This window comes from Natator depressus, chromosome 2 (assembly GCF_965152275.1).
Source record: "Natator depressus isolate rNatDep1 chromosome 2, rNatDep2.hap1, whole genome shotgun sequence".
Lineage (NCBI taxonomy): Eukaryota > Metazoa > Chordata > Testudines > Cheloniidae > Natator > Natator depressus.
Window position 1 is genome coordinate 186,183,836 of NC_134235.1, and position 26,589 is coordinate 186,210,424.

At 41.5% G+C, this 26,589-nt stretch overlaps 1 protein-coding gene across 1 annotated transcript; it reads right to left on the bottom strand.

The window, feature by feature from the left end:
* Positions 1 to 6,629: 6,629 nt before the first annotated feature.
* LOC141982951 (prostatic acid phosphatase-like) lies at positions 6,630 to 26,069 on the bottom strand. The gene is made up of 11 exons (XM_074945554.1): positions 25,956 to 26,069; positions 24,552 to 24,647; positions 22,531 to 22,617; positions 21,518 to 21,670; positions 18,347 to 18,445; positions 15,042 to 15,137; positions 12,542 to 12,674; positions 11,947 to 12,029; positions 10,646 to 10,752; positions 9,065 to 9,233; positions 6,630 to 6,734 (listed from the first exon to the last, which is right to left on the bottom strand). The coding sequence occupies exons 1-10, from the start codon at positions 26,067 to 26,069 to the stop codon at positions 9,077 to 9,079; spliced, it is 1,125 nt and encodes a 374-aa protein (XP_074801655.1). The 3' UTR covers positions 6,630 to 6,734; positions 9,065 to 9,076.
* Between the last annotated feature and the right edge of the window lie 520 nt (positions 26,070 to 26,589).

Below are 26,589 nucleotides of genomic sequence, written 5' to 3' on the forward strand. Positions count from 1 at the left end.
TTTTTCCGTACTCTCGTGATTTTAAGGCCAATCTCATGATTTTTGTTGAGCCTGACTCATGCTTTCTGAACATTTTGGGTTGGGAATACTGTGGTTTTGTTTTTTCCCATGTGATTTTTTTGGGGGGGTTTAAAATAAGGGGGTCATCATTCCATAAATAACCAGATTTGCAGATTTTTGCATCTCTGCTCTGTCTATATTTTTGGACACTTTGCGGGAGGCAATACGGCTTGGAGGAATAAGCGCTGAACTAGGAGAAGGGCAATCCTTAATTCCCTTTCCTCCCTCCCAGTCACCTCTCCTCCCACTTCACCAGTATTTTAAGGCCCTTCTTCCATTCCCCCACCATTCTCCTCCTACTGTCTAACTCAACTTCCCATGACCAGGTCAAACTACTTTTTAAAAATAATATAAACAAAAACTAAAATATACTAAAACTACCCGGCTCCCAACAACTGTAATATAACCTCCTAGATGCATGTGCAGCTCTGAGCAACAGTACAGTAGAACCTCAGAGTTACCAACACCAGAGTTATGAACTGACCGGTCAACTACAAACCTCATTTGGAACCAGAAGTACACGATCAGGCAGCAGCAGAGACAAAAAACCAAACCAAAACAAAAAAGCAAATACAGCATTAAACGTAAACTACTAAAAAAATAAAGGGAAAGTTTAAAAAAGATTTGACAAGATAAGGAAACAGTTTCTGTGCTTATTTCATTTAAATTAAGATGGTTAAAAGCATTTTTCTTCCGCAGAGTAAAGTTTCAAAGCTGTATAATGTCAATGTCCAGTTGGGAACTTTTGAAAGAACAGCTATAACATTTTGTTCAGAGTTACAAGTGTTTCAGAGTTACGAACAACCTCCATTCCCGAGGTGTTCCTAACTCTGAGGTTCTACTGTATGATCTTGTACTTGTAACCACTTGCCTCACTTTCTGCTGCAAGTCTGTTTTACCCCTTTGTACCAGTTTGTGTTGTCTTATTTAGGCCCCAATCCTTCAATGAACGCTGTGTGGGTGGATCCCTGAGCTCACACTGAGCCCATTGCAGAATTGGGACCATAGATTGTGATCGATTGGATGCAGACTGTGCCTGTAAAGTGCCACGTACGTTTTAGACATGATACAAACAATGAATCATAATTATAGTTCTGGTTCTGAAATTGAATCACTGGCTTTGAGCAGGTTATGTAACTTTCCTGCCTCGGCTTTCCCCTCTATAAAATAGGTACAATGATGCTTTCACACTCCCCTCCTAAGGGCTGTGTGCAGAATAATTAGTGCTGGCAAAGTGCTAAAAAAGCACCAAGTATTATTATCGGTAATGATTTCTTGGGAATTGTCCAAAGTCACTCCCAAACATGCCTTGGTGTCCTCCATTGAGCTCCTGCAGTAGTGATCTCAGGACTGGGTACAAAGTACCCCTTACCATTTTAATTTTGCTTAACAATGTATCAAGAGGCATCTGGCACCCTATAAGTCACAAGGCCTTCAGAGCTCCATCTGGTATCCCTCTGCCACATCTCCATCTGCCCCAACCTCTCTGCAGTTCTGTCTGCAGATAATTTTCAGCTCTTGCTTCAACTTTTTTCTTCCTCCATCTGTATTTCCCTGATCTCCTGTTGGCCTCTGCTTGCTTGGAAGTGAGTATGCGGGGCTAGGGTTGCCGACTTTGTATTTGCAGAAAACCGAACACCCTTTCCCCACCCCTGCCCTGCCCCTTCTCTGAGGCCACCCCCCCTCACTCCATCCCACCTCTCTCTGTCACTTGTTCTCCCTCACCCTCACTCACTTGCTCATTTTCACCTGGCTGGGGAGGGGGTTCGGGTGTGACAGGGTGAGGGCTCTGGGTTGGGGCCTGAAATGAGGGGCTTGGGGGGCTGGGGCAAGGGGTTGGGCTGTGGGAGGGGGTGAGGGCTTTGGCTGGGGGTGTGGGCTCTGGGGTGGGGCTGGGGATGAGGGGGTTGGGGTGCAGAAGAGGGGCTCCGGGCTGAGGCAGAGGGTTGGGGTGTGGGAAGGGGAGTGCAGGCTCCGGGGTGCAGGGATATCCATGTAACATGGAAGGGGAGGGATGGAGATGTCTATTGCAGCTGGAGAAGTAAGTACTGATGTCTGTTTGCTCTCATGGGAACAGTCTACTTGTGAGGGAATAACCCAAAAAGTGGTGCCTTTTGGATCTGCACATGTGCCCTAAACAACTTTGTACCCCATCCTGAGGACATACAGAGCTGCATGGGTGAACCACCCTCAGTTCCTTCTCAACCGCCCTACAATCTGAGGCAGAGTATCTTGTGTGCCTGCTTTCAGCTTAGCTGTAGCTTAGCCGTTCTACTCTAGTTCTGGTATAGTTCTCTTTACTTACTTTACCTTCTATCTGGACAGAACCAAAGCCAAACTGTTTGGAAAGTCTCCCAGACTGATGGTTTTCATTTGCGGGCCGAGCCAAAGGACCCACAATTTCCACTCAAAGACTCGGCACTGTGGGTATGTTCTCTCTTGTTATGACGCCACCAGTGTTCAGCTACTGCAAGATGTTCCAAGTTGTTGAAAGCTCCAGAGCTGCAACCTGGGCCTCAATTTTCATGCTTCCAGATTGGAGGCTGTGGTTGGCAATGCGGGTCTGTCTTCAGCGTTAGATCCGACTTCGACGCTCCCTTCTCCTTCTGCGGATACTGCTTGGGAAGGAGGCTGACAGGCCCTGCTTGAGGAAGGAGGAGAGGTTACTTAATTGTGCAGTAGCTGGTGTTTTTTCAATATATGTGTCCCTGTGGGTGTTGCACTACCAACCCTCCTTCGCCTCTGCTTCAGAGTTTTGTCTCACAGGACTTCATGGTAGAGAAGGAACTGAGGGTGGTTCACCTGCACAGTCCTATATATCCTCACTGTGGGGCATGAGGATGTCTGGAGCGCATGCGTGGGCAGAACAGGCACTGCTATCGGAAATCTCCAATCAAAGGGGCCATGGAGTGCCCGCGCACCTGAAATGGAGCATCCATAGGGATACCACTCGAAGGACCATAGTTATGGCACATGGTATTTAGCCTCTCCTGCTATAAATCTTCAGGTGTTAAAACCTCATTAAAATATTTTTCTTGATAAACATGTTTTGTTTGTGCGTTTTGATGAGGGTCCCATGTGTCATTGTGATACGGGTGTTATGACATGATCCACTGTACCATTGTTTCTGTGCAGTTGTAAATACCTAAATAGCACTGAGGCTGAGCTGTAATTGTTTGAGGGGTTTTTTAAAAGAAAAGACCAAATCCACATTCATTTCCATTTCAAATGTCCAGTTATAAAGAAGAGCTGAAGATCTGGATCCTGTGGTTCAGCTTTCACAAAAGCTGATATTAATATTCTCTAAAACAGAGAAGGATGTACGCAAAGTATTCCCTGCTGTGCTTCTGCAGTTTTGGTGGTAGAAAGGAAAAGTGCCTGAAGGGTTGTGTGCACTGTGGAAAGTGGTTAGACAGAGAAGAGGTTAAAAGTAAAATTTGGTCTTTACTAGTTTTTTGATCGCAAAAGATAAATTTCTCCCAGGAAAAGGAGACGTGATTGACTGACCCTATGCTTTTTGTGCTTGAACTGGCTTACACTGGCTTACACTGTAAAGGCTGCATGCACAGCCAGGCCTGGAAAGGCCTTTAGCTGTAGCTTATTAAAAGGATTAGGGTTATACTGGAAAAAAAGGCTTGTGGGAGGGAGAAGCTGCTCTCTTGATTAGGAACGACCTGGAATTGGCTGCCCTTAAGCTAAAGAGAAAAGACATTTTTTTATCTTTGTTTTGCTGCTATGCCAAAGGGAGAAGGTTTTTTGGTTATTTATGCTGCCAAGAGGGAATCCTTTGTTTATTTTTTCACTCCTCTTTGCCACAAAGCAGACCCAGGGCTATTCTTTCTTGAGCCTGCCATTTGGGAGCCTCTTTGTAGCTCCCTACTAGTGTGGAGGAAAGAGAAGTGGCTATTTGGCCCCAGCTGAGGACAGAATGGGGTCTGCCTGCTAAGAGGAGAATCCCGAATCTGTGTTACCTGCCTGAAGGAAGAAAAGAATCTGTGTGTTTTAACCACATTTATTTTTGGTATTTTATTTTTCTTCAAGGGTGTAGGGACCCAGTCACACCTTGGCTGATGGAGACAGAAAGATACATTAAAAGGCTTTATCTCCTGTGATGCACCTCATTCTTCAAAACAGTGGAAAGGAAGCTGGAATGTCAAAAAGGCCCCCTTTCTCACATATCACCACAGTTTCTCTACTTAAGGACTTGATCCTGCACCCATTGAGGGCAATGGCAGCAGTATGAGGCCCCTCATAAAAAAAGGGTCTGTTTTGGGTGGCAAGAAACACCCTCTGTTTCCAGAGGTTAGCAACCTCAGTCTGTTTGAGTCAACTTCCATGGGAGCTACAGAAATTACATTTGTAAGAGGGAGATTAGAAAAACCGAGAGGGAAAAATCACAATAAGAACTTGTTTGACATGCAAAATAGCACTTTTCCAGTTTTCTTTATTTTCTGATGGGGAAAGTGTGTGGGTATAGACTGAGCAAGGGGCAGAATTTGCAAAGGCACAAAAGACCATTAGGTGCCCAAGTCCCATTGAAATTCCAGTTCACTTAAGCTGCTTTGAAAATTCCAGCCAAAATGCTTTTCTTGGTTTGAAGCAAAATAGGACTATCAATACCCTGTATACATGGAAATCAGACATGACTGAAGTGGAAAGGATTATTATAAATATATAGAGAGCTACACAATAAACTCAGAAATTCCATCAGGTGGAACTGGAGTGACACCCATATTGTTCATCAGTAGGGCTGGAACCTTTAGATCTACAATAAAGACCTCTGCCACTTGAGGAATAGTATATTGTCATCCTTTGTGTGGCCCAGCCACTAGAGGAAGTTGATTCACTTTGCCTGTTGGCTTCACAGCGATTTGCTGAGGAGAAGTGAGACCCAGGAATCTTGGATTCCATTCCCATTTCTGGAAGGGAGTGTTCTCTAATGGTCATAGACTTTCTTTGCCACTGTTCCTCCACACTTGACCCCTCCTACAGCTGTTCCCTCCAGCCTAACCTGTCCCTTCCTAGTCCTAGCCTCGTCTGTAACTCCTCCTTCCCCCAGCTCCTCGTACAGACCTCTTCACCAAGCCAGTCCCCACTTTTGGGTTCCTCATCTGAGTCTCAGCTTTTCCCCAAAGACTCTTAGTTCCAGTCTCTTCTTCTGGCTTCTTGCTCAGCCACCTTGGCTCCCAGTCCCAGATTCCCTCCTGGGGTTCCTCATCCCAGTCTCCCACAACCCAAGGTTCCTCTTCTGATCCCACTCTTCCCTCCCAACTCCCAGTGTCCATCCCCAGTCTTCTTGTTCAGCCAGTCCCAGTATAAAGGCTATACATCACTAACACTCATGTCTGAAGAGGTGCTGAAGCCTTGTATGGGTTCTCTGTACAGGGGTGAATTCCACCCATGTATGCAAATTGGCATGTTGTAATTTCCTAGGTTAGGTTGCTGAAAAAGTGGTAACTGCATGTGAAAATGACCAGATACATGTTTAATTTGTCAGCTGTGTGCAGTCATGGTAGTTGCTTCCACAAATTATACTCACAGTTGTGCACTTGCAGACTTCTCAAGTTCTGGCTCTGTAAGTCAACTGGCCCATTTTCCAATTAATGGAGGATTGCTCCCTACAGTGTATTCTGCTGTGTTTTATCTAGCACTTAACAGCTTGTGGCTTTTTTCTCTGCTTTTTGGAAGACCTTCATTTTTTGTTGTTAAACTCAGACTTTGCACTGACCCATGGATTTTTCTGAAGCAGGGACTTTACTGTGATCAGAGTAATGACAATTATATCCAAAAGCAAGGTACATTTTTTGTGTGAAAGGATGACACACAAAGCAACAAGTGATTTCTCTTTCACCCATGACAACTGAGACTTGCAGCCTCCTCAAAAAGAGGGGAATGGCTTGAAGCCCCTTTGCCTTGTCACTCGAGCTCACCGTCTATGCTGCTTTTACAGCAGACGTGCCACCTGGGAATGTTTTTATTTTTCAGTTGCAGGCCAGCAGTCCATTTTGCCCCATCCCTCTTGTCTTTTTTCCTGCTCATATGGGGGTTCTTTTGTGTATCACACCTTCACTTAAATAACAATTTTCCTTGTTTCTTGGGATTTCTGGATCTTTGTACAAAATGTTTAACTGTTCCTGGAATAGATGAAAGTAGGAGCTGACTGGATTGACTCTTCTATCTGCATGCATCTTTCCTTCTGATTTTGCTTTCCATACCTGACCATAGACCTAAAGGATCCTGTTGTTTCTTAAAGAGGCAGCAGCACTCAATGGGCAATATCACATCTTTGCTAAAAGTTAAACTTATAACCCCCCCAAAAAGTTTGCATCAAAAGTATACCCATAAAGTTGAAAGTAATCTACCTGAACTAATGTCAATCAACTCAACAGTCATAAATCTTGGTAAATTACTATGGCTTTGTAAAGTCAATATTTCATTTAAGGTACATGATTTGATTAAAGCAGAAGTAACATTCTTTAAGAAAAGTCACAGCCATGTACAGTTTTCATAGTCCACTGCAGTTCTAAGATGTATTTTCTCTTGACAGGTACAATGCTGGCTCTGGTCACGCTGATGGAAGTTAATGCTGAAATAGCTGAAAGGTTGATGTCACTTTGTTGTGTGGGGGGAATTGCTTCACAAATCTAGTCACCTGAAGATCTTAGAGCATGCATCTGAAGGTAAATGAATTATAGCTTTTAGCAAGCAGCCTTGTTCTCACAAAACATGATGAACATGAAGCAGAGGAGTAGGGGATAGTTTCAGCTACTAGCTGAATTAACAGCATCTGAATATGGGGACTGGTGTAACTAGACACAGAAAAGGCTGATACATGGGTGATTAAAAGCTTGTAGCAGTGGTGACTCAGCCCATTTTGAAAGGCATAATGCTCCCTGAGCATCAAGGAGAGTGTGAGAAGCGGATTCTCTTCCTACATGCATGTAAAGTGAACACTCTGCCCCTCAGCATAGTTGTCCTAATGTTCAAGTGAAAAGACATGGCCCTTGCCTAGAAACACCCCTCCGACTCTCTATGGTTGCCAGGAGTGTTTTACTTGAGATAAACATGTTAGGGGTTTCTATCCAATGGATGCTCACTCATAAGCACATTATTCTTCAAAGTATCAACACAAAGTACATGTGCAGCACCAGGGGACAATATTAAAGATGATTCTGAGAAAGTTGCAGGTGAAATTAAAAAGAATTGCAACCATTTGCACACCGGGACTGAAGTTGGCCCAGAATCTGTGTGAGGTTCTTGTGAATTTGCTTCAGTTTCAGGATATTAAGGATCGGTTGTTCCCTTCTGTCCTGATTCACAGTGACTTGGTAATCTTTGGGGCAGCAGCTGAAATTATAATTTAGCAGAAAGTGGAGAAAATGGTCTGAAAATATTCATTCAGATTTGAAAGTCAACCAGGTTTGTGACCTCTTGTGTTTGGTTTTTCATATATATTTAAGTGTTCAAGTTTTACTAGGACAAACAGTCCTCAAGGGTGAAATCTGTGTCAGTGCAAAGGGCCAGTATGAGGCCTAGGCATCACCTAAACCTGACTTGCCCCTGGTTTGAGAATTTAAGCAGTGCAGAGGCCTTATGCTGGCCCTCTTAACAGAGGTGTACTTTAAGTCTGAATACCCAAACAGTTACCAACAGCAAATTTTGATTATGTATTTGATAGTAATTTTTCACTTGTTTTTTTGTTGGTTAGTTACATAATTTATCCAATCAGGGAGCAGATTTAGTATCCCAATGACTTAGGTAGCTAAACAGCACAGTGCAGGTGTTGGATATTTACAACACACTCTTCTTCATCACGTTTGTCAAAAACTACAGGAATCACATTCAATAGTGAATAATTTTCATGATTTCTTGATCAGCTTACTGACAGTCTGTGAAATTCCTTGAGTAAATTATTCATTGCTGATTATTCACTCACTCCAGCTAAAACATCTTCCTTCTGTTTGTGGATTTGGAAGAGTGTAGTAAGAAAATACTTAGAGCCAAGTGAATTAGCTCATGCTCATCTAATATCTGCAGTTCCAAATTCCTCTTGAGACCAGTGATTCAGAAAGCCATATGGGATTTCCAAGTACGACATACAACAGTTGTTCCTTGAAAAATTTGACAGTTTTCTGTGTGCACTTGTGTTCTTGGCAGTTATTTGTTTTTGGACTCTATAGTAAGGAATGTGAAGCCAGATATAGGAAGGAAAGCATGATTTTTCCACCTGCCCCTCCCAAATACGGATATCTCTGAAAAATCAAAGGACTTGGCATGGACTTGCCAATCAGCTGGGAGGTATATTTCCATGTACAGAAGATTGGGAGATTTGACATAGCCTAGTCCTTTGAGATATCTTTCCAACTCCTGTTGTCTCATTTTAGTAACTTAAATGTCTTTTTGACTATGCTAAAATAAAATAAAAAAAATAGTATCCTACAATGTTTCAGTCATATAATAATACTTGATTTCATTCTGAGGCTACATCTACAGTGCAACTGGGGATGCAATTTGGGGCTCATTGAGAAGTACATATGGTAGTTTTAATCTAGCTATCTCACTAAAAATAACAGTGAGGACATGGCTTCGGCACAGGCTGTACAAACTTATCTAGCCTCCATCAGCTATGTACTCATGTTGCTAGCTCGCACTGAAGCCTGTGCCGCCATGTCCTCACTGCTATTTTTAGCAAGCTAGCTATATTAAAGCTAGCGCAGGTACGTTTACACAAGCTGCAAGTTACACCCTTGGTTGCAAGGTAGATTTAACCTGAATTTTTCTTCCACCAGAAGAGCAGTTTAGATTTGGGGTTGGCCGGGCATATGCATCAATAGAGAGGTAGGAGGAAAATTATCTTAATGGATCTGGATTGCCATTCATTTCAGATCAAACCTTTACAAAAATTTTGCCGTTTCAAAGTTCTGTGTAGTCAGGGTTGTATCTGCTCTTGCCACACATTTAGGATGACACACGCACACACAACATTTAGCAGCACCACATTTACCTTGTTTATGCCCTACATCCTGCATTCTTTTGTCCAGTGGTGCACTATGACTGACGAAAGTAGCTGATTAAATTGCTCGATAGGACAGCGAAATTTGCAGCCTGGCAGAGTGAGCGGGTGGGGATCTTTCAAAGAGTGATTCCGATAGTACATTTCAATGGTGTATTGCCTGAGTCACAGCACACAAATAAAAGTAAAATTAGGTACGCCTTCTTTGAAGTTGCAGTGTTTGGACCCTATTAAATGCAGTTACACCAAGGACAAGTTTGACACACTTTGTCTAACTCTTTATAAAAAGTGCCAAATGGAATGAATTATTAAGAGAAACAGTGCTTTATTATAAGAGACAGGAACTTGCGGTCCATGTGCCCTCCTGTTAGTAAGCGTGTCATGGGTAGACTGGAGGGGTGTATTTCACCATTTTAACAAGGTCTAAATGAAATATTGATACATAAATGTCTGTAAAACATTATGGATCAACTTCACCTGTGCTGTAACACAGCATGAGTCAATTTTGTCCTATACTCTAACATTTAAATCTGCCTTTGTATGTAGATATTGAGAATCAAAAGGATTTACTGGCATTAGATCATAGAATCATAGCTATCAGGGTTGAAAGGGACCTCAGGAGGTCATCTAGTCCAACCTCCTGCTCAAAGCAGGACCAGTCCCCAACTAAATCATCCCAGCCAGGGCTTTGTCAAGCCTGACCTTAAAAACCTCTAAGGAAGGAGATTCTACCACCTCCCGAGGTAACCCATCATCTAAGCTATTTTCCTGCGCTGACATGACCGGCTTTCCTGTACGTTCTCAAGGTGTTTTGTCCAGTCTAATTTTAACAACTTATTTTGAAACTTCACCATCTTTCCTTGGAAGATTTGTATGTTCTCTACTTGACCTTATTGTTAGGGCATTTTTCATGGGGGTGGGATTTTCAAAAGGACCCAAGGGAGTTAGATGCCCAACTCCTTATGCTTCTAAGTCCTGTTAGATGCATTTGACAATCCCACCTGGTGTCCAGCCATTTTGTATGGCATCTAGTATCCCTGAACTAGCACTAGTCATGGTCTGGAAAAAGCTGTTCCTTCAGCCTGAGGCACCAGAATTGTGTGATTTCACAGTGAAAAGAGTGTTGTGAGCCAGGGGAGGGTGTTATGTTGCTCTGCTCCGCAAGGGTTCCCTGTGTCCCCAGCATGGAGGGGGAATTTGGGAGCTGAAGGGACCTGGGGATCCTCAACTCTACAGATCCACTCTCAGTGGAGAGTCAGAGGACTGAGTAAAACCTCTCACCACTAGAGGTGATCCTAGAGCAGGGTTGAAACTCACTGGTGGGGAAGCTTATACTGTAGGGAGAGACTTCAGGCTCCAGGGCTGTGAACCTGGTGCCTTTCACAAGCACTAAAGTCACTCAGATTATAATAATTAAGCTAATTGGTCCCTATTATTATTTAAGGCCCAATGTGTCCAGGCAGCTCAATTTTGGCCATCAAAACCAGTTTTATTTATAAAATACTTTGGGGCTTCAGTAAATTGGTTTTTAAAAAGTACATTTCAGTAACACAGCTTTATCCAGATACTTACCCATCCTTTTCCTGGTAAAGTTCAAAAAAATGGCAAGCACCGTATGGAGGGAGTTTTCCATTGAAAACATTGAGTGCCATCTGTAAGGCAACAATGGTAGCAGCGTGCTGTAAACAGAAGAATCACTCCCATTAAAGAGTTCCTGAGAATGATGTGATCATTACTGAGCAAACATTCGATAATTTCTCCACCAGTTCAGCTTCACAGTTCACTTTAGTTGCACAACTCTGTGAATAGGTACTTGGCCTCTGATCTCTGTATCCTTGATTATTCTTATTTTAAGATAGCTTTGAAAAAAGTTAGCTTTTTTCCAGAAATAAATACATCTCTCCTGGAGTGGAGATACCTATGTGATAAAATGCATTTATATCAGCCTTCCGGGACTACTACTCATATTCCAAATCTCAGAGCGGGTTCAAACAGTTGCCATTAAAAATAACAATAACAACTTGCCACATAAACGTTTCCTTCTTTTTCATCCCAAATATATATTAATTTGCCCAGAATCATGCTGGGCTGAGGTCCAGGACTGGCAATTATCAGTTCCAGTCCAATGGTAGACTTAGGCCTAAATTTTAAAAGTGGCCTTCAATTTTGAGTACCTCAGTTGTTAGGCCAAACGCTTTCAAATGTGCCCTCTAATTCTGAATGTTCAACCTGAGACATCTTGCGTCAGAAGACCTGAGCACTTGCAACTCTAGTGAAAGTGAATGGGAGTTGGGAATATTCCGGTCTTCTTACAGTAGGGCTCAAGCTTTCTCCAGTTGGGCATCTAGAATTAGAGGTCAGATTTGAAAGAATTTGGCCCTAAGGTCCAACATCTGACAACCTAACTGGGCTATAAATAGTTTTTGCCATCAGTAATCCACGACTCTCCCTGTTCACTGGGAGAAGGTGCATGTTCTGTGCAAAAATAGAAAACCTCAGTATCTAAGACAGCCAGTCCAGCACCTTTTAAAATCACTACATTTAATTTTTAAAAAAGCAGCAGTAGGCTGGTTTCTAGATCAAGGAAGTCCTATTGGATCAGTGCAAGACCTTGGACAAGCCTTTTGATTTCTTTACTAAACAATCAAAACAGCTTAAGAATGAAGTAAGCCACTAGGCTGGACTGGGAAATGCGATGCTGTATGTACCTGAGCTAAATTTTCCTAAGTAAATCATTATGAAATGGTTAAAGCTAGCCACAGAAGAAAGAAAACCCAGTGTAACTGTTGTTAGATGCAGGAAATGAAGTCCCATGTCTTTTACTATAGTTGACAACTTCAAAAATCCAACATAAAAGAAAAAAAATTACTCACTCCAGAATAGATAATTATCTTTCGCTGGTTGGAAGGCTTTCTGGCAGTCGAGAGATGTTTCAGAATATCTTTTAAAAGAACACCTAGAAGAAAATAGGGCAATAGTGACAATAATGGTATAGGGAGCTTGTGCTGATATTCTTAACATGAGGAAGTGCTTAAACACATGGTAGATTAGTTAACATGGGTTAATAGCTACTTTTTGAAATGTACTGATGCATCTGACCCAATCTTTTTATAAATAATGGGCCTGATTGTGTTCCCACATGCACCAATTTTAGGGCCAGATTCATTGGTAGATCCCAGTGGCTGAAAGCAGCCATAAACTTGTTTAACTGGTTGGTTCACAAGAGTAGTACAAAGAAGCCAGAGTGTACTGGTGAGTCTGGCCCTCTCTTTAGAGTAACTCCATTGTAACTTCCTGATTTCCATGTGTGCAAGTAAGAATAGATAGTGATCACCTTGTAATATATGTGTATATAGCAGCTTCCATAGTTCTAAATATGGTATGAATTCCAATGTTGACTGTACACCCTTTCCACTCTGTTTTCCCATCACACTCTCACCTCATTTAGAATTAAGTATTTTTGCTAACCTCCCTGGAGTCGGGACTTCTGTTTTTGTTTGTGGAGCCCAAATTCTGCCCGTAGCAGCAGTTCTGTGAGCTTTAGAAGCTTAGTCCTGACACCATGAGTGGCCCATGATGGTAAAGTGTAATTGTTGATCTCCTACAGCAAAGAAGGAAAACAATGATTTTCTCACTGATTTCTACCAGATTGTGTTGCTTCCTTTTGTATTGTTGCCAACAGCAATGCTCTGGTACATTCAGATACAAATCCTGAATGTTTGACCAAATTAAAGATTTCTCTTTATTTTATATTAAACTAAGGACCAGACACTGCACTTGGGTGGTGGTAGAACTCTCATTTATATCAATATATTGCTCAAAGACAGCAAAGACTTTTAAAGGGTAAGAAGAGATGACAGTATTCATGAAGACTAGGAGGTGGCGCAGCACTAATAGGGAGGGATATACAAAAATGGCTGCATGTATAGTGGGATGATCATCATCAAAAATTATTAAGGATGAATCTTGTGTCTTAGTGAAAATTTTCTATTGTCAGTAAGTTCCTGGGCCACATCCAGAAGCCCCTATTCAAGCAAAACTTACATGGCAGTCAAGACTTTTTGGCTTGGCAGCTCTGAGAAATCAGTGAGCCAGAGAATGGCTCAAACTGCCACATTTATATCTGGATTTGGAACAACCTAACATCTGGTGAGGGTTGGGGAGTTCTGGCCCATTTTACACCAACTCTTACAGATGTTGCCTCAGTCCCCAAAACAAAGTAGAATGAGGCTATGTTTGCCTCTGGGGCTGGAGTCAGATATGTTAAAGGCTACCACTGTGAAGAGGTAGGAAATGCACACAATGCTCCAGATTTGTACTGAATTCCTGTTTAACAAAACCAGTCTATTTTGTCATAACATAGTGTACCCTTATCAAAGTGTGACAATTTAAGTGAGCTAAACAGTGGGAGCATTCTCAGAACTACCTGCTTCCATACTACCTGTTATGTCCTGACAAGGACTTGCTAATTATTGACAGGATTTGTTTAAACAGGGGAAACAATGGATAATGTCAGGTTAAATCAGCTCAGGTCACAATGTATTATTTCTTTCTTTAACAAACGTGATTTGTTTAGAAAGAAGAGGACATGCTAAGTGAATACTGTTTCATAGCATTGCTGCAGGCAAACAAGTGCCTGTGTCTTTGGAGTTACCTAGAAGTCAAATGGCATATGACCAATAATAAATAATACGGTGAGGTGACTTTACTGTGGCTGCATGAAAACAGCTAACAACAAGACTCTTTTTGCACAGCTGGTAGAGTTGTTGCTTTTGTGGTGGGAGTCCCCGTTGAGCAACATGAAGGACCCATACTCAGAGTCCAACACTGGAGGAAGTACTCTACTAATTAGTTAAATTCTCTCTGGCATAAGGGCCACTGATGACCAACAAGGATGGGCAATCTTGTAAGCTTACCTGATGGAATAAACTCCTGTCTCAGAACACCATGATGTTTGCAATACAGCATTGTGCCCTTGCATTGGCACATCTCTGTCTGGTATGTGGTGATGACTTGCTGCAACATGCTCAAGTTGCAGTTTCCCATTACGTTGACATTTCATGGGTCATTGAACTAATGTAGAGATCTGGGAAATGTCCCATGTGGGATTGCCTTGGCAAAATTGGGACTATCGTGGAAAATTCAGGACAGATGGCAACTTATTGCATAATATGATACAATTGGGCAGTTTGCATCCACAATGTAATCTACTTTAAAACTGCTTTAGTCTTCTAGGTAATATGCCAAACAGTTATTTAAATAAAAGAAAACAAACAAACAAAACAACAACCAACAACATACATTGCAAGACCTTTCAATTTTTGTTTGCTCCTGCACTGGAAGACATAGAGTCCCTATGTTCAGAATAGCCTCCCAAACAATATTCACCAGTAGCCTTCTGCCTCCTTCAAATTACTGCCATAATCCCACTTGTTCAATGAATCTTACAGATGTTTCCATCCACACACTACTCCATTTGCTACTACCTAATTATTACTGTACCTGCTTGCACCATTTGACTCTAAAATCTTTGAGGAGGAAGATTATATTTTCTGGGCCAATCCATGTATTTTTACTAGTATAAACGCTGCGCATCTTTATGGTCCTGTATAAATAATACGACAAGCAGAGGGTCTAAAAGTTACCTCATCTTTTCCCTTCCAGAACTGTGGTGATAATATGACTGATAGACTTTCTAAATGGTACTTAGGGCAACAAGAAAGTTAACCAAAAAAAAAAAAAGAGCTATGTTGGCATAGAACTGGATGAAGGATATGTGTGTCACTTATTTGAGGCAACTGGTCTGGTAAGAATCCCTAGCTCTGGACATTCTAAAACACCTATTCCTTGCAAACGTATAGCTTTTTTCTAACCACAAGGAGCAGAGGATGAAGTTTGTACATCAATCCTTCTTGTACTGTAGCATGTCTGAATTGGATCTTAGGGGAATTTTCTTATATACTTTTACCTCACATAGTAAGGTGTCATATATTTTTATAATTCTTTCAGTGTTCAGCCTCTTCAATGAGTATCCTGTGTGAACTGCTAAAAATCTCAGAAACGGCTGGAAGACAAAAACAACAAACATTAAATATGATGAAAGGCTTTTGTTTTGCTCATTTATGACATTCCTATATAATGCCTTAGTAGTATATGCAATTGTTATAGGAAGAATAAAGACAGATGCTGTTCCAGTGAACCTACAAGTCAGGGAGAGATGACAACAGGCAAGAGGAAAGGAAGTTTACACACAACATGGTTGAGGTTGCTTGTCCTATAGGATATATACATCACAAGTTCCCCTTCTAAAAATGTTGACTTTTTTTTCTTCTTAGATTGTTGTGGGAATGTGGGACACTGTAGGAGGAGAAAAGGATTTTGAGATGGGATCTGAAGGAGCAGAGGGAGGCTGCATAACCTACTGGATCAGGGAGGAGATTGCAGATGTCTGAGGAAACATGGGGAAAAGGACCAAGGCACTTTGTGGGAACGGGGTAAACAGGACCATGTGGGGAAGCAGAACTAGTTCAAAGTATGTATTGAGCAGGAGAGTGGCAAGAGACAAAAGTGAACAGTAAGCAGAGGCAGAACTGTGTAAAATATGAGTAGATTGAATGTGGTGCCAAGTTGCAGAGCCAGTGAAGAGTCTGAGAAGGGGTGACATGGTCAAAGCAGTGGAAGATGATAGTTTGACTGCAAAGTTTTGGTTAGACTTGAGGGTTAGAAAGTGGAAGTCAGATAGGCCAGAGAGCAGGACGTTGCAGTGGAGTTGACAGAAGATTAACCCAGTCACAGTAAGGATTTTGATAGTGGGGATGTGGAGGAAGGGAGAGGCATCTGAGATGTTGTGGTGAAAGAAGTGAAACATTTGAGCAACAACCTGAATGCGAGACATGAAGGGGAGAGAGAGGTGTTTGAGACTGCAGTGAAATGGTGGGAATTTTCTAACATGACAATGAGAAAAAATAGTGAGGAGATTTTTGTGGAGGAGGAGGAGTCATCTGAACTAGCAGAAGAGCATATGTGGGGAGAGATGTCAGAGAAGGCGTTGTGGATGTGAGACTGAGCAGAGAGGGAGAGGTTGGTCTGGAGCTGAGCTGAGTTTTGTTTTGTAGATTTCACTTATCCAAGTGATAGGTGGAGTTTTGATACATGGTAGCCAAGAGTTTATCTTCACTAAAATTGCACCTGTCATTTGGTGTAGATAGGCCAGACTAGCAGGTTTTACAATTTCATAATCAGTTAGTGGGTATAATCTCCTTCCAATATGTGGTAGTTAGGCCTGTTAATGTTAGTAGGAATGAAATACCTGCGTTAAAAGAAGAATATATAAGTGTGACGTTCTGTACGTCGTGGGAACCCTACATCCCCATGTTCATCTTTATAATATGATTGTGTAGTATCCAATACGAAATTTGTCATGTCGGGTGTCTTCGAAAGGCTCATGATGTACTGAGCATTGTTGTTATGGTAATATTATAGTAATTGTTGTTACAGTAATGTTATAGGTTGTAATTTCATATATATAGTTATGAGGCTGAAAATGTGCCCTCATGGCTCAAAGTAAGCCCAGGCAAAAACTTCCCAAGAGCAGAGAGGCAGTTCACACCTCATCAGGGCATGTATGGGACAAACCCAGCCCAGACTCACAGGAACAAAGGACGCTGGCCTAGACAGCAACAAAAGAATCTGTTGGACTCTAGAGTGAGTCACACCCCTTTGTCTGGTCAATTTGGGACTGCGATGAGGTAATGCTCACCTGACTCTGAAGTGGGGCAGGGGTCAAAGCCAAGAGGGAAGAAAGGACATGATAAAAGGGAGAGATGTTTGCCATGCTCTTCCTCTCTCTTCCACCTACATCTACAGACACCACACCAAGTGACTGAAGCACTGATCAAAGGGGAGAGCCTGGCTGAAGAGCAACAAGCCAGCCTGTGGTGAGAAGCATGTAAGTTTGTAAGGGCATTGAAAGTGTTAAGATCAGCTTAGAATGTGTTTTGCTTTTATTTCATTTGACCAAATCTGATTTGTTATGCTTTAACTTATAATCACTTAATATCTGTCTTTGTAGTTAATAAATCTGTTTGTTTATTCTACCTGAAGCAGTGCATTTAGTTTGAAGCATGTCAGAGACTCCCCTTGGAATAACAAGCCTGGCACATATCAATTTCTTTGTTAAATTGACGAACTCATATTGAACTTGCAGCGTCCAGCGGGCATAACTGGGCACTGCAAGATGGACGTTCCTAGGGTTGTGTTTGAGACTGGAGATATTGGCTAGTGTCATTCGGTTGCACAATCCAACGAGCAGTTTACATGCTAGAGGCTGTGCGTGAACAGCCCAGGAGTGGGGGGTTCTCAGAGCAGAACAGGGTAAGGCTGGCTCCCAGAGTCAAGAATTGGAGTGACCCAGCAGATCACCAGTCCAGATAACACCAGAGGGGAACATCACAACAAACTCTCTTGATTTCCATTCTGATGACCTACCATTGGCTAATTCTGTCATGAGTGACAGTGTGATGGAGTGTACTCCCCAAACTGGCCCTGCAAGAGCTGAATTGGACCAGGTGCGGCCAATAAGTTAATTAGGCTGCAAATAGGGGAGTTTTAGGCTGGAGGCAGCTAATTAGAGAGAAGCTCACCTGTGAGGGACATGTGGGGCTTCTACAAAAGACAGGAAATTGGAAGCAGATGGGGCTGCTGGGAAGGTGTTTACAGTTATTCCCTGGGAGAAGGGAGATGTGTTTGAGGGGGCTGCAGTTATGAGTTTGCCTCAAATTACTCCCTGGGAGGAGGGAGTGAAGAGACTGGCAAACCCAGAGAAGTGGGGAAAGCCAGGGAATATGGAAGCAGCTCAGGGAAAGGCAGAAAGGGGCAGAGGATGCACCTTGGCTGCTGTGTAGAAGGTCCCGGAGTTGGAACCCAGAGTAGAGGGTGGGCCTGGGTTCCCCTGCCTGTCATTGCAGGAGTGGCACTGTGAGGCAGTGAAGTGGAAGACTGCCTGAGACTGCTTGATACATTCCCCTTGGAAGAGCAAACCACAATAGTGACCTAGCCAGACAGCTGAGTCACAAAGTGGATGCTGTGGCTTCTGGAGTGAGACAAGGGTAACCTAGGAGACTGGGTGTAACCACGGCCAGGGGCATCAGCCTGACTGAGCTAAACCCCAGAACCACCAGGAGGCATCACTGTCCAGTGGTCAGTCGAACAACCCCTTACAAACAGTTTTTAATTAGACTTTTTCCACAACTGAAAATATGTTGTGTTCTTTACCCTGTAGTGTTTAAAGTGTCTTCGAAATGCCCTTGTTGCAAAGGTTTCTTTCTGAAGTTCGTTGTATCGTGGACAGTTTGGATAAGGTAAGTGTAGTAACTAAAACAAAAAATACAATGGATTAGTTAGGCAGGGTGTTTCCCATTTGGCTATTTACTGTTCTCTCAAGAGACTCCATTTTTCATGTGTGTGTTAGTTGAGCCAAACTGCACCAGGGGTTTTGGTTTGTTTCCCAGTGCCTTTCAGCCAAGGTAAACTATAATAGCCCTGTGGACTCACTTCTGTAATATAACTATTAAACCTTTATTGAAGTCCCTGCTTAAAGACGCTGTGGTTGAAAATTAGAACATAATCAGTCAAGGTGAAATCTGCACCTGTGCAGAAGGCTGTTGCAAGCTCATATACTGCTTAAGCCTTCAAAATAGGGCTTAAATGGTGCCTATGCCTTTTGCTGGCCTTCTGCACAGGGGTGATTTCACCCCTAATGTTCAGTCTTAGAGATTTTTGAAAACTTTGTTTACTCTCACCACAAGCTAAAGACGGCTTAGATTATATGGTCTAAGAATGTGTATTTGCGTTATCTGAGAATTTTTATTTGAAATTATCGGCATTAAATTTAAATAGTAAAAACCAAAATTACAACTAATTTGCAATGAAGAGGCAAGTATCTTTCCTACTAACATGTGTTTTGTCCTCTCTCACAAAATAATTAATAAAACTGTTTGTAGCCACACAATTAAAACAAAAAGAAAAGGCGTACTTGTGGCACCTTAGAGACTAACCAATTTATTTGAGCATAAGCTTTCGTGAGCTACAGCTCGCTTCATCGGATGCATTCAGTGGAAAATACAGTGAGGAGATTTATCATGAAGTTGATAGATTTCTACTCCATATGGCTAAATGCAGTGCCTTGAATAATGACAGGTTTCAGAGTAGCAGCCGTGTTAGTCTGTATTCGCAAAAAGAAAAGGAGTACTTGTGGCACAATTAAAACAAGAGATTTAAATAAAACCTTGGAGAATTGAAGAGATCGTTAGCCTGGATATATGCACACCTGTGTTTTTGTTGCTTTAAAAATCTACTTGTTTGAGCCATTTCATCCTGAAATCTAACCATATGTTAATGAATAGATATGACTTTTCTTGATGTAATTGATGGACACTTTCTTTGAATAGAAAGACACTTCTGAAGTCAAGTCTGCTGTATATTCATAGTAATTTAAAATGTAATAAATAATGAGGAGGGGGGGAATCACATCTACTTTTACATTTTTCCTATTCATGAGAATTTTTTTATTAATTTAGTTTCTAGTGACTGCAGTACCTGCAATGGGCATCAGACCAGGGCAGTTGTCATAAATATAAAGGGAAGGGTAGCCACCCTTCTGTATACAGAACTATAAAATCCCTCCTGGCCAGAGGCAAAACCCTTTCACCTGTAAAGGGTTAAGAAGCTAAGATAACCTTGTTGGCACCTGACCAAAATGACCAAAGAGGAGACAAGTTACTTCCAAAGCTGGAGTGGGGGGGAACAAAGGGTCTGTCTGTCTGTGTGATGCTTTTGCTGGGACCAGGTCAGGAATGCTCTTCAGAACTTCTGTTAAGTTAGTAAGTAATCTAGCTAGAATTGTGTTAGATTTCCTTTTGTTTAAAAGGCTGGTAAATAAGCTGTGCTGAATGGAATGTATATTCCTGTTTTTGTGTCTTTTTGTAACTTAAGGTTTTGCCTAGTGTTTTGAATCTGATTACCCTGTAAGGTATTTACCATCCTGATTTTACAGAGGTGATTCTTTTACTTTTTCTTTAATTAAAATTCTTCTTTTAAGAACCTGATTGCTTTTTCATTGTTCTTAAAATCCAAGAGTTTGGGTCTGTGTTCATCTATGGAAATTGGTGAGGATTTTTATCAAGCCTTTCCCAGGAAAGGGGGTGTAGGGCTTGGGGGGATATTTTGGGGGGGAGATGTCTCCAAGTGAGCTCTTTCCCTGTTCTTTGTTTAACACGCTTGGTGGTGGCAGCATAGGATTCAAGGACAAGGCAAAGTTTGTACCTTGAGGAAGTTTTTAACCTAAGCTGGTAAGAATAAGCTTAGGGGGTCTTCCATGCAGGTCCCCACATCTGTACCCTAGAGTTCAGAGTGGGGAAGGAACCTTGACAGCAGCATTCAGTGGTCAAGCTAAATAAGGGTGACAGAAATGTTTTACAGTAATTTGATTCACTTGTGTATGTTATATGGCCAGGGTATGGCTCTCTGATCACTTGGTTAAAAATGTGAGACATTTTGCTGAATTTGATACCAGTGCTCTAGGCCACCTGTTCTCAACCAGTGGGGCGCACCTCCACGGAGAGCTGCAAAATTCCTAGGTGTGTAGGACTCAGTGGGAGCCTAAGAAAGGGAAGGAAGGAACAGCTCACTCTCTTCTCCCTACTCCTCCTGCCTTGCTCCCTTCCTGACATTGCCCATATTTCCCCCTTCCCTGCCCAAGTCCCAGCTCTGGGGCAGGGGAAGCAGCATTTCAAGTGGCTGTGTAGCTGGCTTCAACACATCCCCTTGGAAAAGTGTTCCCCACTCCCCAGAGTGGAGTACTGTGTGGGTCTGGAGGAGAAGAGAGGGAAAGGAGTAGCATGATCTATTTACCTCACAAGCCTCACCCTCAGCAGCACCAACCCCAACTTTTTTAAAACTAGCAATTGAGAAAATAGCTAAAACATTATCCCACACTCCAAATCTCACTGTGGAATATGGTGAGACATGGGACAATTCTTTTGGCCATTTTGTGGGTCATGGATCAGAAAAGACTTAAAATCACAGCCCTAAAGAATTGTGGGAGAAAAATGTACTTTTCTCCCAGCTCTCAAGTGGAGCAAGCTATTTTTAGTATCTGTGCAAGCCAAGAGAGTGGGTTAATCTGTTACCAGCTCTGAGTTGTGTTCTCATACAGTGTGGGCAAATTCACTTCCTTACATTTTAGACTTAGATCTTTCTATTTTCATTAAGCACAAGGCTGTGTATTGGAATTCTCTTCCTGAGGAATCTCAACATAATGCTGCTGCCCATGCTATCAGTTCTTAGTGTATGATGCCTTAGCTTAGTGTCACTTTCATCCACTTCATTCACTCTTTGTCACATATTTTGGCTTTCTGAAGCAGAAAGTCCCCAATTTGTACTCACCTTGTCATGTGACACTGGCACAGTGTGAACTGGGATTGGCTGCCAAAGAATTTTGGGGTTCCAGACCTGATTACCTGCCAGTGGATACAGCCCAGCAAGACTTGCCTGGGCACTCATAAGAGTTGGATCAGCATCTGTGCTTTGAACATAAATCTGGAGCAAGGATAGAAAGAATTATTTCTTAGTGTTCACGAACAGAACCCTGCTCCTATTAATTGTCTGACTTTTAGTGGGAAAGGAGGGAACTGGAAATGGGAAGGGAGGGTTGGCATCCAAAAGGACTGAGGCCAAAAAGGAAACCTGGGATAGTAAGGAAGAGAGGAAGCAGTGAGTTGGAGCAGGAACAAACATTGGTGGGGATAGTGAGCTGGAATGTGATAGCAGCCCCATTAGAAATTCTAGTGGAAAAAATTCAACTGGCTCTAGTTGGCCAGCTAGCTTTTGGGATGCAGCAATGGATCTGATGAGCTACTGGACCCCCAAATGAAACAGACAAAGATATCAAATAGAGAGCAGCCAAGAGATTCTAATAGTGTCTTATGGAATTTCCAGTTGTGAGGTTCTCATAAGCAGGAGAGTGGCTGAGGTCCATGGTAAGGAGGATGTGGGCCTACACAGGAGGGCTTATTGCATCACTGAAGTGATGAAGTATCTGAAGTGAGGCTGCTATTAGTGAGGTCCTAAGGCAATGATCTCCGTGTTCACTGGAATCCAAATACAACACTGATATTTTTCAGGCTTACCCAAACACCACAACTTTCTGTGTAATCTGATTTCTTGCCAAACCTGATATACAGTTGAAGTGAAGATCTCTCTGCACTAACTCTTCAGTTATCTTTCTATAATGAATCAATTTGAACAAAACTTTGGGCCACAACCTCAGGGAGTCTGAGAACCCTCAACTGCTGTTGACTTCAGTGTAAGTTACCAGGCAGGATCAGACCCCTCATGTCTTAAGGAAGTCCCATTAGTATGTAGAAAAAAATGTCCTTCATGCTAATTCTGATACTTGCCTCAAACTGGTTATATACAGTACTCAGGAAATGTTTATATCTCTTCCGCATGTATTGCCCAAGCTCATATTGCCGCTGTATTCCAAGCTGTGGAAGCAACAATATTGATGAGTGCCAATGTAAGGTAGCTGTGGATGAGTAATTCAGGTTTAGCTGATTTTTAAAAAGAGGAGGGAGCAGTAGATAAAATAATTGCTATAGGTTATTTTCCTTCTTTTTGATCTGGCCACACAGGATGCCCTGGGATATTTTTAAAATAAAACCAAGAAAACCCACCCGAAAACATCACATCTGATTGCTTTATGTGCAAGAACCTTAGCTAGGCACTCATGCTTCCCCTACTCACGTCTCTTTCTATCTGATTTATTTTAAATCTTTGTCTATCAGGTATCTCAACATTTACGCTGCATAGAATCTAAGCTATCCAAGAGAAGCAACATTTTCCACATATACGGTAATATATAATGAAATATAGTACATCTATAGTCATACAATTTGAAGATGCATAGTCATAAGCACAAAAATCAGGAAATGCAACAGTTTTTAACCTCAACATGGTATTATACATTTTAATAATAATAATAGTGGATGAAAGCAGCTAAGTAAATCCATTATTATTTCATTTATTATTACTACCTTGGGTCTGCTAACCAGGCAACTCACATGAGTAAACACTATTCACATCCTAATTAAGAAAATACCTTAAAATATTTTTATAAGGGGGGTGGGCATGTAGGAAGGGGGAAAATTGATGTTACAGCCTTAGCTTTTGGATTCCCTCACTCTGACTGTAATTGTGAAACATTAGAGTTTCATGAACATAGTCCTTTCAACATTTAATTTTGTTGCCATTTAAAAAATGGGCAGGGGGGTTGTTTGGGATTAAGCTACATTGTGTACAAATACAATTTACATCATTGTAGTTAGCCTTTGAAATTTATATCTTATTGAACTGAGCAGGATGGGGTAGGGACGAGTTCCCATATTTCTTGTTTAGTTAGATGCAGTTTTCTGTAAATTGGATTAAAAAGGCAGCAGTGCATCTGTTTGTATTGTGATGTTTGCATTGTCATAATAGACAAAGATAGAAATTCAAGACCTGATCCTGGAAGGTGCTGAGCACCTGAACACCTGTTCAACGAATGGAGGTAGAGTGCTGACTTTGTTTCAGATGAAATATTAGCGTCTGTAGATACCATCTGCACGAAAGACTGTACTGCAAATGTGACCCCAACTTTCATAGATTTTAAGGGCAGAAGGCACCATTATGATCCAGTCTGACCTGTATAACACAGGCCATAGAATTTCACCCCATGGTTTTGAATTAAGTGCATATCTTCTGGCTGAGCTAAAGCATCTGTTTTAAGAAGACATGCACTCCTGATTAAAGACTTCAGGTGAGGAAGAATCTGTCACATCTGTATGTAAGATAGCCCAATGGTTTATTACCCTCACTATAAACAACTCACTCCTTATTTCTTGTCTGAATTTGTCTAGCATCAGTTTCCAACCACTGGGTCTTGTTATGCTTTTGTCTCCTAGATTAAAGAGCTTCATGCCATCAGAAATGTTCTCCTTTGATCAAGGCACTTCTTAACGTCCTCTTTGTTAAGCTAACTAGTCTGAGCTTTTTTAGTTTGTCACTGGAAGGCATTTTTTTCAGATGTTGAGTCATTCTTGTAGCTCTTTTCTGAACCCTATCAAATTTATCAACAGCCGTTTAAAATATGGATACCAGAACTGCGCACATGATTCCAGTAATGGTCTCACTAATGCTGTATACAATGTTAATACCACCTCTCTATTTCTACTTAATATTCCCTTGCGTATATATTCAAGGATTGCATTTGCTCTCTTACTACTGAATCAAATCGGGAGCTTGTGTTCAGTTGGTTATTCACCATGACCTCTAAGTCCTTTTCGGAGTCATTGCTTGCCAAAATACAGTTCCACCACCTTAAAACTTTAGCATGTGAAAGACAATTTCTGTTTCAATATGGGCCCCCGTAAAGCCAACAAACCTTAGTAAGTTGTCCAAATCCCTGTGGCCATGCATTTTCCTTGTGTTTATCAGTTGGAAAAGATTCACACGGGGTATAATCACTATGGCGAAACACCTGACAAAATAGATTGAATTCCATTCAACATAATTGTTTCTTTTTTATTAGAAGTAATTATTGCAATTCCATCAGTGTTTTCATTAATAGCGAGTGCTGTATATGCTGTGTACTAATACATCTATCATGTGTTTGTTGTCTATAATATCTATTAATAATAAATAATTATTTGTATTACAATTGTGCCTAGGAGCCCTAGTCACAGACCTACAGTAACTTATTTTTTTAGATTGTGAACTTTACACGGCATAGGGACTCTATTCTTCTGCATTTGAAAAATAGCTAGCTCAGGGTTTCATTTGCAATCTGTATAAGTTGTATAATAGTCTTGTATATCATATGCCAGATCTATTTTGGAGAGGTCAGGATAACATAGGAGGAATAGGTCACACTACATTAAGCAGGCAGGACAATCTGTGTGGAAAAAACTACCAGTCAAATTTTTCTTGATAAAAGTTCCTCTCAGACAGTAGTGTGTAGGCAGGAAGATATCAAATATTGCAAGTATCATAATCTAAAATCTAAACTCAGGGAAGATAGTTGTGAAAACTCTGAATCTATCCTGAAGTCCCTTTTCATTCCATTCCATGTTATAATCCTGTATAATTCACTTGACCACACATACCTATTAGTTACATGACTTTAAAACTAAGTATTACACAATTAATTCTTTCCCTGAATCATCAAAATAGAAATAAAATAAAATTTAAGATTACATCTAAAAGAAAATGTAAGTGATTTAAATGCATGTGCTATGTCCAGCATAGGCCATATTCAGACCTCCTGTAACCAGGGCAACTTGCAAATCAACGCAAGTTGTGCCAACTTGCAACAGGCGTGCATCTGGACTGTTTGTTTGTTTATTCATTCAATGCAGCACACATCTGTTTTTGATTACACATAAGGGAGACATTGCTTTCCCTTGAGAGCAATAAATTAGTTCCAAGGCAAAGAGGAATTCTCCACTAAGTGAACACTAGTTATGGCATCTCATCTATTTCACAACTTCAAAAGAGGCATTCTGCAATGATCATTTAATGTCACAAATAAGGCGCTTGCTTCAGTATCACCTGAGATTGCAAAAAGGAAGCAAAGTTACAAACTGTTCTTTAAAATTTGGGACTTTGTTATTTTTCTATGGGAAGCGATAATACAGCTTGACTATTCAGGAAATATTTAAATGTCTACAAAACATTCCCCCCCCCTCCCTCACTGGGGAACACTTTCTAACACAAGAACAATAAACCGCAGGTGCTGTAAAAAATTCCTTCCATTCACATAGTGAAATTAACACTGCCATATACTTACTACAGACACAAACTTCAGTTTTCTTTTCGCTGTGGTTTGGTGAAGCAAAATCAAGAAAAGACTAAACAAGAAGCATAAACTCCAGACTCCACATAGCAGCCGTCTCACTCTCATCCTTGCAATAGCTTAAGAATGTTTTGTACACCAAGTGCTTGGGCTGGACAGAACCCTACTGCAGATCTGACACACAGTTAGATGAATAAGAGGGGAGGAGTCAGTCTTATGCATTATGAATTCTAGAAATGGGCCATAGTCCTGCCTCCTGCTCATCTTATTCCCCTTTTGGGTTACTTGCATGCCAGGGGACTTGTGAAGGGAGCAGGGCACTCTGGTGCTATCCAGGATGCACGTGATAGAGGGGCTCCTCGGGCCCCATGCACCCTGACAGTGCAGCTGGATACAAGCTGACCATGAGTGCTTACGCTGTTTAAACTAAAGCCTAGTAACACCATCATAGATCTGTTTGAGTGTTGCATCTTTATAAATGAAAACATTGCAAGTATGCTGGTGTGGTTTTAATATGCCATATCCAAAAGTGTCTCCCAAGATAACTGCCAACAGCTGAGAAGCAAACACATTTTGTCTCAGTACTTTGTATTGGAATGTATATAGCAACAGTGGTGGCAATAGTCAG